Genomic DNA, 13,833 nt, shown 5'->3' with positions numbered 1-13,833 from the left:
TCTTTTATTGCTAAAATACAAATATCTATCCATATTGTTCAGCTGAAACAGACTCTTTGGAAATTGTAATACAAATATCCTCATTTCATATATACGCATGAGCCAAGGTTAAGCAGCAACATGTGCTGGAGTTAACAATTGGGGACTTAAAGGGCTCCTGAGATCCAAAAATATCCACACCCCCAACTGCTCCAAACTCCTGTGGCCAAAAGCTGGCTACACACAGCAACCCTTTGCACATTTCAAAAGAAATATTAAAACTTTGCATACTTTCACAATCAACAGATAACCACAGCAGAAAATGTTAATTAAAGGGAGCAAGTCTCACCAGCAGGGGGTGTTTTGTGTCTCTTAGTGGGCTCACTGGGGGGTCCAGGTCCAACAGCATTAACAGCATACACTCTGAACTGGTAGTTAAGGTGTCCATGTAGTGCCAGCTCGGCTGTTGCCTGGATACCAGGGACTTTCTGTAGCTCCCTCCACCTGCCAGGCTCCCATTGGCTCTCCTCATACTCCACTATAAATTCTGTGCTCATGGAGGAGAAAGGAGACATACACATTTAGTTATCACCATACGTGTTGCTAATCACAACTCCTCACAGATCATGCATTAGACTCCTTGTATTTGTTTCACTTCACTGTACAGTCCACTATACACTATATTAGTAGTGTATATGTTTCCCTAAATCAATAAAGGGTATTTCAACATTCTGAGTATTGAGTTAAAGTTCCAGTGTGTACATTTAGGTTGATCTATTGGCAGAAATGGAATATAAAATATAATATACATATCTTTTCATTAGTGTGTAATCACCTGAAAATTAGAATTGTTTTTTTTATCTACACAGGAAGCTGGTCCTCTTCTCGGAGTCCGCCATGTTGAACTGCCATGTTTCTACTCTACAGTAGCCAAGAGTGGACAAACCAAACACTGACTCAAGGTAGGGCCTTTTGCATTTTTTGGGAGATTCATGGCCTCCTTAGTTTCTCCTACAGGCTTGGAAGGTGAGCTGTATTCATGGGTTGCAATCTACAACTTCACCGCTAGATGCCACTAAGTTCTACACACTGGTCCTTTAACTAAACTAGAACTACTACTGACAAAAATCCCCTAATGCATAGCTTCATCCTTGTTCCTGAAATGACAGATGTGTAAATTAGTTATGCATCACTACACCTGTAAGCGTGTCTAAAATGAGGATGCTTCATATGTGTCCAAAATCTCTCTATAACTACTCCCCAAGAGAACCTGTTTATCATGTAGGGAATTATAAATGAGTAAATGAGGGAGTGATTTCAGACACAGCCATGGCTTTTGGCAATTTCCATGGCAAATTAATTAATGAATATTTCTACACACATCCACCTGGTGCCGAGCCAAACTGTGTCATCCACAGATATCGGTTAGAACAGAGCTGGCCTTACAACTGATGTCTGTTGCTCCATGATGTTTAATTAAACAAATATAATGACAACAAAATTTCAATCTAACAAAGAATCTTAGTCAGACATGTCTACTCTAATTTCCGATCATAGATAACACACATCAAAGCTAATAAACATTACAAGCATTACAGGATACATTTATCAAATGATATAAATTCTTATCATCACTAAGTTCCAAAAATAAATGAGTCCCTTTTTGAAGCATCAATGAGACACAAGCTTCCTGTCAGGATCCTCAGCACTTCACAACTATTTGCAGCCATCACTTGTTAAAGAACTTTAGTTTCCACTCAACAGCCATCACAACAGCTGAATTTGTTAAATCTTCACAACACAGGAGACATGACACCATCTAGTGATGTGCTGTAACTGAATTAACTTGCATCAAAGAACAATTATATTCAAGTTTTGAACCACAGTCTGCAAACTTTAGCTGATGCAGTTCAACCTACTCCTGTGTAAGATATATTTTATAAAAACAGCAGTCACTGAACAAAGCAGGTGAAATTGGCCCAAGTTTCTAGACTGTGTATGCGCATGTAGGTTGTTGGGGGTCTCCCATTCAGGGTGTGCACATAGACTACAACATCTAACTGATATCATTTTACAGTGCTGAGAGATTTCAATATGTGCTAGCTTGCCTACAGTTTAACCTCGAACTACAGCTTGCAGGCTAGCTGAATATAGCAGTTAGCTGCCAAAGATTAGAGGAAAGCTACAGCCAACTATCTTGCATTGTTATTAAACATGTCAAATTCTCCCTAACTTGCCATCTACCTATCACTCTGCCATCTGTGCTGGCAGACTGACAAGTGGCTAAGGTGACTGGTCTGCTGGGTAGCTTTTAAGGAAACCCACTAACAGAAAAAAAAAAAAAACGCTGTAAAATGTTTGATATTTGGAAGTTCTTACATCACCTCATTTAGGCCTATGTTCTCTACAGATATATAGAAAACATGTTTAAGTCATTTGAATTAATAAGGCAGAGAAAATTGTAAAAATACATACATTACTGAAGATGTGTGAAGTTGATGACATAGAAGAGCGCATGCCTATGTGCCCAATTTAACCTGCCTATATACTATAATGCTATTTATTGTCTTGATGGTGAGTGAAGAAAAACTTAGTTCTGGTGAGACAATAAAGTTGTAATTTATTCTATTCTACAATATTCTGTTATATTCGCTCAGTCAGTGTGTGTCCAGAGCTGGTATGGGTGCACACACCTTTCTCTGTTACATTATTTAGCACAACTACCATCACCCCCTTTCAGACTTTATGTTCTACATTAACATCTACCTGTTACAGAGCTGTTGTGATCACTCCCGGGCACCCAAGACAGACTGACGTTTCTCGGACTCTCTAACTCAAGAATCGTTAAATTTTTTGGAGCATCAGGAACGTCTGCAACACAAAACATTTGATGGTCAATTTAATAACCAAAACATCTGGAGTGTTTAAACATGATCATGACATCCAAACCCCAATGCAACACCCTGTTTAAAATTATTTATATCGCTGTCTATATTCTAGGTCCTTTCAAAGAATATGTAATGAATAATTAATGATATTCTATACTATATTATTTACAAAACCCTCTTACCCAGTATGGTGAGCAGTGCAGTGGCATTGTCCTCATCAAGGCTGGTTCTAGCAATGCATGTGTAAAATCCCTGATCACTCAGGTTCACATTCATGATCTGCAGTAAGCCATCAGCCACTAAGTATCTGAACAAATAAGCACAATCATTAAAAGCTGGAATACAAATTAAATCAATCAATCACGTAGAGAGTACAGTGTACAGTACCTCAGCCAAGGCTGCACAATCCTCTACATGGTTACTGATTTTTTTTTCAATCCAGAGCTGCATCGAAATGTACATTGCAATGTCTATCATCTATCATGGTTTATATGTGCTAAGTGCAGTAGCTTGAGCTGTGGCTTAACTAAAACTACCTGATAACTAGGCAAACAAAAATATATCCTCCTCGGCAGAGGTAATCAATCAATTCATCAAGCAGAGAAAAGACCAACAAAACCCCAAATCCCCACCCCAACCCCTCGCCTTTGACCCTCTACTGATCTGGATAAGGAACATTTGGGATTTTTCATGCATTTTCTCTTCCCTAGTATTAGCAGAGATAAAGACACTGAACAAAGCTAACAGAACAGAACTAATGAAAACACTACAAAACCACAGCCACCTACCTGGAATTTTCCTCAAATGACAATGGGATCTTCTCCCCATCCTTCCTCCATACCACCTCAAAGGTGCTCTGCAGGCTTTTATCATACTCTGCCTGGCAAGTGAACTGGGCTGTGGTCCCACTGATGATCTGCGCCTCCCGAGGTGGATCTACTATTTTTGTGGGGTCTAAAGATAAAAAAAGCAGGGACAAAACAGATAAGAGTAAAATATAATGATATTTGTCTTGTTGCGCTGGAGCCAGAGACCATTATTATATTCAAAATTCCTGCATGCTTCAAAAAGGATGTGAATATTTGAAGTTGAGCCAAATTATTTACTTTATAAATGAGTCTTTCTCGCAGTAACTGCCTCTTTGATTTGTGAAACGGGTAATCAAAATGGAAATGTCTTGTTATTGCTCAATAAATTTCCATGGTAATTTGCATTTATGAAATGTCCATGAAAAATATATTTCTAAATATGTTCCACCAGATTATTATTTATGCTGCATGTTTTTCATAACATCAATGAAAGATGAATTTAAAGTCTAGACAATGAGATATTTATTGGCTTTTCAGTAAAATGACCTAACAGAGACAGACTACTTTAAGCTGAGCATGTTAAAAAGGATTCAACCTTCCACATATTAAACTTAATGCAAAACCACGTAACACTGTTTTGTTATGTGGTTTTGTATAGAAGCCAAAGCCCTCTATTGAACAAATGACCTGCAAAAACTGTCTCAGTAATAAGAGTACTATACAAAGTGTAGTTGTACCACATTATAACCACAGTGACTTTCATTTTAAAGGGTCAGTTCACTTGAATAACAAAAAACGTCGTCTCCCCACCCCTAGTCAAACCAAGCATGTAGACACAATTGAAAACTGTTGAAAACTGGCCCTTCAATGACTAATCGTGTGCAGTGACTAGTGCTAATCCTGCTTAAGAAAGTCAACACTAATCATGTTGCCGAGATACCTTTCACATCCAGCACAGCAGTGACAGCCGACTTGCCCTCTGTGTTTGAGGCAACACACACATAATTCCCACTGTCGTTTTTTTCTGCACGGATGATTTGAAAAGATCTGTCCTGCAGAATGGCAAATCGTCCCCCCTCTGTGGTTACTGGAGTCTCATCTTTGGCCCTAGGAGAGAAAGTTTTCACACCTGTTTTAGAGTGTGTGTGTGTGTGTGTGTGTGTGTGTGTGTGTGTGTGTGTGTGTGTGTGTGTGTGTGTGTGTGTGTACAACTTAGCCAGCAGCAGAAGAGCAAATCATACCTTGCCAGTTAAGGTGGCATTTAGGAATTTCAGCCTAAATTTTTTGTCTTTGGTTCTTTACACCAGACTTTTTTAATTTTTTTATTTCAGATGAAGCTTTTCTCTTCCAAACAGTGCCACAAAATCCTCTGATTTTCAATTGATTGAAATAGAGAAGCTCCTAGTTTCTGATTAATCAGGGATGTTTGAGTTACAGCACAATCCAAAATAAAGCAAAACATGGTTAGGGTTTTTGGAATATCCAATAGGACTATCCTGATATTGTGAGGGTCTTTGTAAAGTTAAGAGTGTTTTGTCATGAATTGTCTGAGATCCTATTTCCCTTTTGTAGAACTGTAGCAGAGCTGCAGTGGTAGTTAATAGGATTTAATTAGCCCAATTTCGAGGAACGGAAGAGGAATTTCATCATCTGCACAATGCACAATGCTGACTGATATAGTGCTGTAAATACATGGATAAAACCAGTTACCTGAAGAAAACATATCACACTGAATGAAGGTGTGAAGATCTTAATAACAGGTGTTAAAATGATCTGTGAAACTTCTCAAGAATGACAGACATCACCAAGACAGACTAACACTTGGTGATTACTTACCAAGAGATGCTGGGTGGTGGAGAGCTAAAAACACTGCAGTTCATGATAATGTCCCCTCCTAGTACTACAGCGTACTCTTGGTGGTCCCTTGTCAGTATCCGAGGAGCCATATCTAAGTGCAAGGGGAAGGAGGAGAGATTACAGCTGGTCAAATATCAAGTTATTGCCTTTGAGAATTCTTTCAAAAGAAATAGAGGCTGAAGAACAGCTGACTGCAAATAAAGATATAATTCAAATGCATGCATGAGCATGACAACCTCTTGTAAAAATTCAAGAGGTATAACATATATTATAGAGAGCCAGAGTAAGGAATTTAAAATCCCATTGACATTTGTAATCTGTAAAATGATGAACATGTAGGGACAAACTTGTTCTACAGTAAGCCACATGGTTCATTCCATTTGTGTAGATGATTGTATAACATTACATCATTGTTTAGTTAATATTACTGACTAAAATAATAAACTAATTGATAATAATCGAAAATAGCAAGTTGCAGCTCTGCATGGTTGTAATAGCAACAGGACAGAGAGGACTGAACGGTATTGTTGTTTTACGCAACAGAAATTACAGCTAAAATGACACAAGTAGAGACTGCTGGGGGATATCATGGACATGCAGTGTTGAAACAGTTCCTGGGAGCTGTAGTTTATTTGGATGCCAACAAATGAGTCTTTAAGTAACCTTTTAAGATCACAAAGATTATCATATTAAGGACTATAGTAAGTACTCATGTATGCTAAAATACAGATTGTAAACCCTTCATTTTTTCTTAAATGCTGAATGTGAGATCGCATTAAGTTACAGAAGCTAGTGGAACAGAGGCATGCTGGGAGTTGAGAGGGAGTTCTCTATAAGTAGGCCTCTTTTTATTAGGTAAACCTCCATTTACATTAATATCTACTACTCGAGTGACATGTGATAATCAACTGGTTCATAGAATGAGTGAGAAATACTAAAGCTACATAATCTCAGAGTGGACTGATTTTTCTTCAAGGTAGTATATATAACAAGGACGGATGTGGCTCAGGAGGTAGAGTGGGGAACCCAAACAATTGCTCCTGATGGGGCCAGTGCCTTTTGGTCAAAAGCGCAATAGAAATGCACTCACACCTTAGTACAACACACAGTGCTACAGCTCAGGTTGTAGAACATTGAGACAGATGGGATACAGAAGCAGAATTGAAGAAAATCTTATAGCTATCTGGGTGTGATTTCTTTTATTTACAGCAGCAGACTTGCTTCTACTACTGTCAACCAAAAAGCAGAGGAGGCTAAAAAGGCATGTGAGCACCAATTTGGGTGATGGAAGAGAGAAAAATGTTTGCATACTTGCTGTAGCCAATACAATTTACTGAAAGACAGCTGCTGCCCAGGCTTTGTACATCATGGTTATAATCTAACCTTAGCCAAATGCTTCCAGGATGATAAAGAGGGTTAATATTTTGCCTCTTTTAAGCCCACACAAACTACACAACATTTCCCAGATGCAGGTATACCTAATGAAGCCACTGTGTTTATTAGCTAGCATGTTCTCTCTGGCTGTGCAGAGCTAAAGTCCTGCTCTAACACTCACTCATGATCATGATGTTAATGTTGGCCAGAAGACTGCCATGACTGTTGGAAGCGTCACACTGGTAGACGGCGCTGTCCTCTGGTCTGGCGTTGTGGATAATCAAAGTGTCATCAAGCACTCGGCTGTTCTTCTGTGAGTCATCTGAAAGCAACATACAGACGCATAACATCAAAATAAGCACAACCAACATGCTTTTTTAGGACAAACACAGATGTCAATATTTGAAAGTTAAAACGATCTGATAAAAGTATTGTTTTTACAGAAATACTTTCAATCACATCACAATCATGCAACAAAGTTAGGAAAAATAACTGCAAAACCTGTAGTTTATTTTTGCTTATTGTGCCAATGTACAGTATACTGTGACTCTAGTATCAGCCCTCTGATATACAGCAGCTCTTGACTACACCACTCCTGCAAGACTGGAGTTGCATTTCATGAGCTTTAAACAACACCCAGCAGAGCAGCTACTTGTGGACTTGAGGTTGAAGTTTGTTGTAACTGTTCGCTGCTCTCTCCTCCTGCCCAGTGGCAAAAGATGCATAAAACCACAGCTCAAATTATTCCCACTCACCTCTGAACAATCCTGCATTCCTCCTCCATGTTATGACTGGCGATGGTTTTCCACTGACCGCACACTTGATGTGAACATCAGACCCACTCACATTCAGCTGGCTCTGAGGAGGCTCCGTCTGCCACTTTGGCGGCTCTGGGAGATGTTAAGAAGAGCTTTGTTGGTCTGAGTCAAAACAACTGCCATCTCTGTGTCAACAGCTTTCTCTCTGAAACTAAAACAAATGCACCCATAAATACATGCGTCACTAGCTCTCGGTGTTGACCTACCTTCCACTATTACATCAAAATAGTGATCAGCCTTTCCAGCAGAGTTTTCAGCTATACACATGTATTTCCCCCCATCCTTCTCTTCCACAGCAGAGATGATCAATAGCTTTCCATAGTTGTCATATTTTGTCCGTGAGGGCATCTTGTCTCCCAATTTCATCCATTTTATCGTTGGAGTGGGACTATAATTTGAAACGATAACATTTTACAAGCCAAAATAGCAAATAAATATGATAATAGATTATACGTATGATAATGTGGCTGCAGTTGCAATGATACAGCATGTACAGTATACATACTATCCATGTGGTATACACTCGAGCTGCAGACGCTCTCCCTTCAACAGCAACTTCTCTGTCTGAACACCAGGGGGCAGCAACAGGCCAGGTTTTCTCACTGGGGGGGCTTCAGGAGCTTCGAACATAGAGAACACTCTTCCTCAGCCATAAGAATAATTTAAATCTAATTTAATCAGATAATCTACATAGAAAAAAGTAAATATTTGATCTGCAGCAAGCCAGATATGTTGCGTGTTGAAATGTGTTTTGATTTATACAGTGAAGGCTTTGATGTGTGAATATCACTCACTGGCATCGACGCTGTCAGCAGACTCATTGTCAGCTTTCACTGGAACGAAAACAAAACACTGTGAGAATAATGCTAGTAGTGGTGGTTATGGTTTGTCTTCATTGGCATGTATTGCTCAATCTAGACTTTTGTAGAGCATAAACATGACAAGGCAAGCCCTGCTTCTTGGTATCCATTTCAGGAACATCTTAAAAATAACAGTAAAAATAACTGGAAATACATGCAGATGTTGTCTTTTCACACTTTTGTATCATTTCTTTGTATTTTAACTTCTCAGGGACCTGTCTATGATGCCATGATAACATGAGCTGCAGTCGTACAACAGGTTGCATTTTGGTTAAAGCCACACAGACAATTTTGTAAACCTACAGCTCTTGACAATAACAGCCATCGCAGTTTTCTGGACAATTCTTCGGATTTTCGGGAAGGAAGCAAAGCAACAGTAGTCCCGCCGGCTGTCTTTCTGTAAGGCATTTGAGAAGTACAGGTTGCCATCAATGCCCATGGAAACCCTCTCATCCTTCTCAATGTGCTGGAGACCTAAAAAAAAGAGCATATTTGTATGAAAGATGTGCAATCAATGTAGACAAGCTGTGTATAATGTCAACCTATATTGTTGACATTATTGGGGCTAGTAAGAAATTGGACGGAACCTCTCAAATGCATCCATCAGGGCACCAGAAGGAGTAAAAGGTAAAACCTTATTTTCACAACAACCTCTGTGTCTCATGATAACAAACTGCAGCGTAGCCTCATATAGACGTTAGTAACATCCTTTCCATTAACGTAAGATATAAATGGAAGTGCCCTAAAGAGTTTCCTTTTATAGAGCCGGTGAACTCTTAAGAACACTGTTACAGCATGTTTGGTTTACATAGAGCCATTATTTAAAGCATGGGTCAGCGACGCTCTGTGTCACTCCTTGGTCAGCCCATTCACAGTACCTAACAGCTTCATTTAAGACATAGCCTTAAGTCATTCGTAGTTTTGTCAGTGTTCAAAGCAAACTCATAAGAAAAGACATATTTGGCTCTGATCTATCTTACATGGGACTTGAGGGAAAGATGGGTCACTAATACAAAGCAAGCACTGAACTGCATGCAGAGATAATATGCTGGAGGTAACGACTCACACGATCACTGTTTTCATTGATGTATTTGTATTTTTCAGAAGAGCAATGTATATATCAACGTATCTCCTATTATATTTGATTATTTTGAAATATATACATGTGTGAAAAATTACAAGTAAAAGATAAAGATTTTAAACTTTAAAACAAGAATTGTTTAAGTGTATTCACTCACTCTGTTCCATGCCTCTAGGTCCTGTCCTTCTGAGCCCCTAAAAAAACTCTATAGCCTATATTTTTCTTTCTGACATCAGACAGGTTTGTTGGAGGTTTTGAGGAGCTCTCAAGGGGCTGGAAAGAAAACTCAGCCCCTATTGACAAAGCACTATAGATGGAACTTTTTCTACAGTAAGTCACTTTCTTTGGCAGTGGTGGGGAAAAGGCGCCTGATGTGAGGTAAACTTGTGGGCCTCAAGTGTCTACCTTTCTTCTTACTGTCAATGCTAACTTCACTAATGGCCAGTGGAGGTGAGGACAGCCAGAGGACGTGCCTCTTCTAAAGCACATGGACTCGCCATCTTTTGGACTCTTTTCATCTATGAGAAACTTCAGTGCAGACAGACCTTTACACTATCTACACTATCTCACCCTGAAATGGACGTGATCCAATACCAGCTTCACATTCATGAGGCCTCAGTGTGCTTCAAACAAAGAACTTGTCAGTCTAAGGGCGTATGAAATACTCTATCTTGTGTTTTTTACATTTCTGAAATAGCCACCTTGTGCTACAATTGGCAAGGTAAACGGAGGAGTGAAAGAAGCCAGGATTTGAACTTCTATTTCATCACTTTTTCTGTGTACACCAAAGTGTACCACCAAGAATGCCTTTTAGGTAAAAGTGTGCGATGTTATCTCCACTTGTATGATTTATGGAACCCCTCTCTGTTCAAGTGTGGACATTCGATACAGGTAGAAACACTTCTGCAAAGCATACAAGCATAAACAGTCGCTTCTTGGCTTACCAATAGACATCCAGTAGATCTGACGTGGGGGCACACCTTCTGGAGGGTTACAGTGCAAGATGATTGGGTCTCCCTCCTTAACAACAATGGGATCAATGCCTTCATTTGGAAACTTGGGAATACCTAATAAAAAAAGAAAACAGACATCAAACAAAATGAAAACCTCATTATGAAAACTGGGAAAGAAAATTCACTTATATAGTGATGTGGAAAAGCATTTCCACATTATAGATGAGCTTCTTTTTTGTAAAGGTTACTCACTGGGAACAATCAGTTCAATCTCCTCCGTCATGGCAGTTCCAAGCTTGTTAGAAGCGTAGCATCTGTATTTACCCTGAAACTGGAGGAGGTGCTTGTTGTGAAGGACAAAAGTGCCATCACTGTGGTTGGTTTTGTTTGTTGTGAAGTGTGGAGGGATAAAGACTTTGCCATCTTTTGTCCATTTGTATCTGAAAAAAATATACAGTAGGTTTCAGTTCATTACTGATATACAAATTGTTTAATGAAACTGATCAAAGTGATGATCTTTTGTCACAGTTGATCTAAATCAGTGATACAGTTCCTTGTTTTGTTTTTATGATAGAGAATATGTTGCGGTATCACTTACTCTGGTGGTGGGTTGCCCCTGGCTTCACACCTGATCTTTACGGTGTTATCAAAAGGAAGGGCAACAATTGGACCAGATGTGTGAGTTATTATGGTTGGAGGCTGTTCCACTATTATATGAAAACAAACATACAAAATGATCACAAAAATGTTCAATATTAACATTGATGATTAGGTTTTTGTTACAAGATTTTTCGTCTACTGTTTCCGATTCTTTCATACTGCCCTGTATGATGGTGAGAAGTCAGTACATGGCGAAGTTCTATGACAACAATGCATAAGCTGGACAAATAGGGTGCCTTAGATAGACACTGAACTAAAATAGCACACCAGAACTTGATTGCAAAGCATTCTTAGCCCTAAACAAAGACAGCTCTGCTGCAACACTTGTGACTTGAACAATTTACTTTGAGTTGTTATTTGTAAGTCATCATTTTAAAGAGCTGCAAACATTTACACTCAAGCAGGATGATCAGCCAAAATTATGATGAACACACATTTCTGACAAATGTTTTGTTACTCAGAACAGACTGAATTTACACAATGAGTGACCCGTTCAACTTACAGATAAGATCATAAAGATTTTGTTTTGCATGCCAATCAAAAACATGTAAATCAACTCTTGATATTAACTGGAGATTACAACAAGCATGACCTTAATCAGTATCATGACACTCTTACCTTCCAGAGGAATATTGAAGCCCGCTGCCCGGGAGGTCAAGGTCAGAAGCAGAACAAGCTGCAGGGTCCCCACCACCCTCATCACCCTCATCACCCTCAACTGGTTAACGGAGACAGTAGGGATTACGAGAACGTGTTGATGCAGATCAACTGGCATCACTTGGAATTTGCAAGGCAGAGAGGACCTGAAAAAAACAACAACATGATAACATGATAAGTCGAACAAATTCCGCTTGGATAAACAGTTAAGGGCCTTACAAGCATCTGTTGTAATCACAGAAATGCAGCACTGAATGAACATCACAGAGGGAGAGTTGGTTAGCTCTAAATGGGCTTAGAATAATAACACTTAAGGTAGCAATGTTGGAAACGGGCATTTTATACAACTAGGCTGACTGCCAAGTGAAAGTAAAAAAAAATACATAAATAAGATCTGACAACATAAAAGCTTGTCACACCTACATACTTTGCAGTGTTTCTCTATGACAATCCTGATTATAATATGTTCTCGTCTGATGAGTTTTATTTCAAATAGGGTGTGCCTCAGGGTAAGAATGATGGCCTTCATGATGTTTTGCAAGTAAATGTAGATTATCTGTAAAGGAATTTAATGAAGGTTTAGCACTCAAAGGCAGAACGGTCAAGAAGGATTAGTAGAGAGTATCAGCAAAGGACTACATAATTTAAAATTAAATATTTGAAATTGTATATTTTCATCATAGTAATTAAATCATCCATTCACATTAAATATATTTGACTATTTTGTGTATAAAAAAGAAGACATTTAAAGTTCTTTACTGAGGCCCATTTAATAAAAAACCTGTGCCCAATTTATGCAAAATTTCCCATTGGGAACACTAGCCATTCAAAGTCAGTTGTCTCCTATTGTTGTGAGGTTGTAGCACAACACACCAGTGCACTTGTCTGGAGATTACCCTTTGAACTGTAAAGCCATGGCTGGTGGCATTGCATGGCATGCTTACAGTAAACCCGACTGGCACAAAGCTGCTGTCTGCTACGATCACTAGATCCAAGATGGCAGACTATAAATTGGTCTAAGCCTGTCAGTATTTCACGGCTTAGTTCTCACAGTGCTGAGACTGTGGCGGGAGCACTGGCAATGCCAAATGGGTTCACCCTCTAGCTAATCCTGCTATCAGGAGAATGAAGGCAGGGAGCCCCAGCAGTCATACAGTACGCTGCTTAACAATGACTGAGTGCTACTCAGAGTTCTTCTAAGGACACAAAGCTGCATGAGTTGTCCCTTCTTAGTGTGTAAGGTTAAAGTGGTAATTGTTTTAGACTAGATGAAGGATTAAGCTGCATGAATTTAGAATCAATTAAACAAATTGAGAGATTGTGGCGGAGTATTATTTGCAATAAGAACTTTTTGTGATTATCTTCAGCCGGATTGAATGGTAAACAAAGCTTGTTGGATGTCTGTTACAGTGGAGTAAACATACATTTTAATTTTGTTATCAAGCTGTAAGCCTCTGTCATTCTTAGTCTGATGCTATGTGTTCTGTATTTCACACAGACACATGCCCATATGTGCCCGCCTGCACACACAGATACAGCTTAGGGACCACCTACTGCACTATTACACAGGCATAAGTAAAAACTTTAGTGACAGTGTTGTGATTTAAAGTACAAACATAAAACCACATCAGCCCAGCAGGGCATATAGAGTCCTTGTTAGGTAGGAGGCCCAGAGTCCACCAATGACATGAGAAGTGGGACCTTTTATCCGGATTTGTGTTTATCCTGGCAACAACCTAACAGGCAACTTTCATTCATGTGCAGCAGATCCACTGCCTGGTGCACACCACCTTTACGTTAGGCACGTTACTAAGCTGTATATGCACGTGGAGATCTGCAAACCTGCCACTTAAATGATAACTCAAACAAAGGTGACACAGTCTGTTTGAAAGGCAAA

General features: G+C 39.3%; 1 protein-coding gene across 12 annotated transcripts in view; it reads right to left on the bottom strand.

The window, feature by feature from the left end:
* LOC127377067 (neural cell adhesion molecule L1-like protein) overlaps positions 1-13,833 on the bottom strand; it is a 50,097-nt gene that overhangs the window by 19,344 nt on the left and 16,920 nt on the right. For all 12 annotated transcript variants that reach the window (XM_051424647.1, XM_051424653.1, XM_051424654.1 and 9 more), the window contains 16 exons: positions 11,898-12,082; positions 11,218-11,326; positions 10,872-11,059; positions 10,611-10,733; positions 8,889-9,059; positions 8,520-8,558; positions 8,231-8,345; positions 7,932-8,113; positions 7,663-7,797; positions 7,089-7,229; positions 5,513-5,624; positions 4,617-4,783; positions 3,656-3,821; positions 3,050-3,174; positions 2,746-2,850; positions 329-526 (listed from right to left, as the gene is read on the bottom strand). In XM_051424647.1, the coding sequence (XP_051280607.1) occupies positions 329-526; positions 2,746-2,850; positions 3,050-3,174; positions 3,656-3,821; positions 4,617-4,783; positions 5,513-5,624; positions 7,089-7,229; positions 7,663-7,797; positions 7,932-8,113; positions 8,231-8,345; positions 8,520-8,558; positions 8,889-9,059; positions 10,611-10,733; positions 10,872-11,059; positions 11,218-11,326; positions 11,898-12,054 (2,233 nt within the window). In that variant the 5' untranslated portion in view covers positions 12,055-12,082. The remainder of the gene's footprint in view (positions 1-328; positions 527-2,745; positions 2,851-3,049; positions 3,175-3,655; positions 3,822-4,616; positions 4,784-5,512; positions 5,625-7,088; positions 7,230-7,662; positions 7,798-7,931; positions 8,114-8,230; positions 8,346-8,519; positions 8,559-8,888; positions 9,060-10,610; positions 10,734-10,871; positions 11,060-11,217; positions 11,327-11,897; positions 12,083-13,833) is intronic.

The sequence above is a fragment of the Dicentrarchus labrax genome, unplaced genomic scaffold, assembly GCF_905237075.1.
Source record: "Dicentrarchus labrax unplaced genomic scaffold, dlabrax2021, whole genome shotgun sequence".
Taxonomy (NCBI): domain Eukaryota; kingdom Metazoa; phylum Chordata; class Actinopteri; family Moronidae; genus Dicentrarchus; species Dicentrarchus labrax.
Note: the sequence above shows the minus strand (reverse complement) of the source record. Positions and strands in the feature narration are given on the sequence as shown.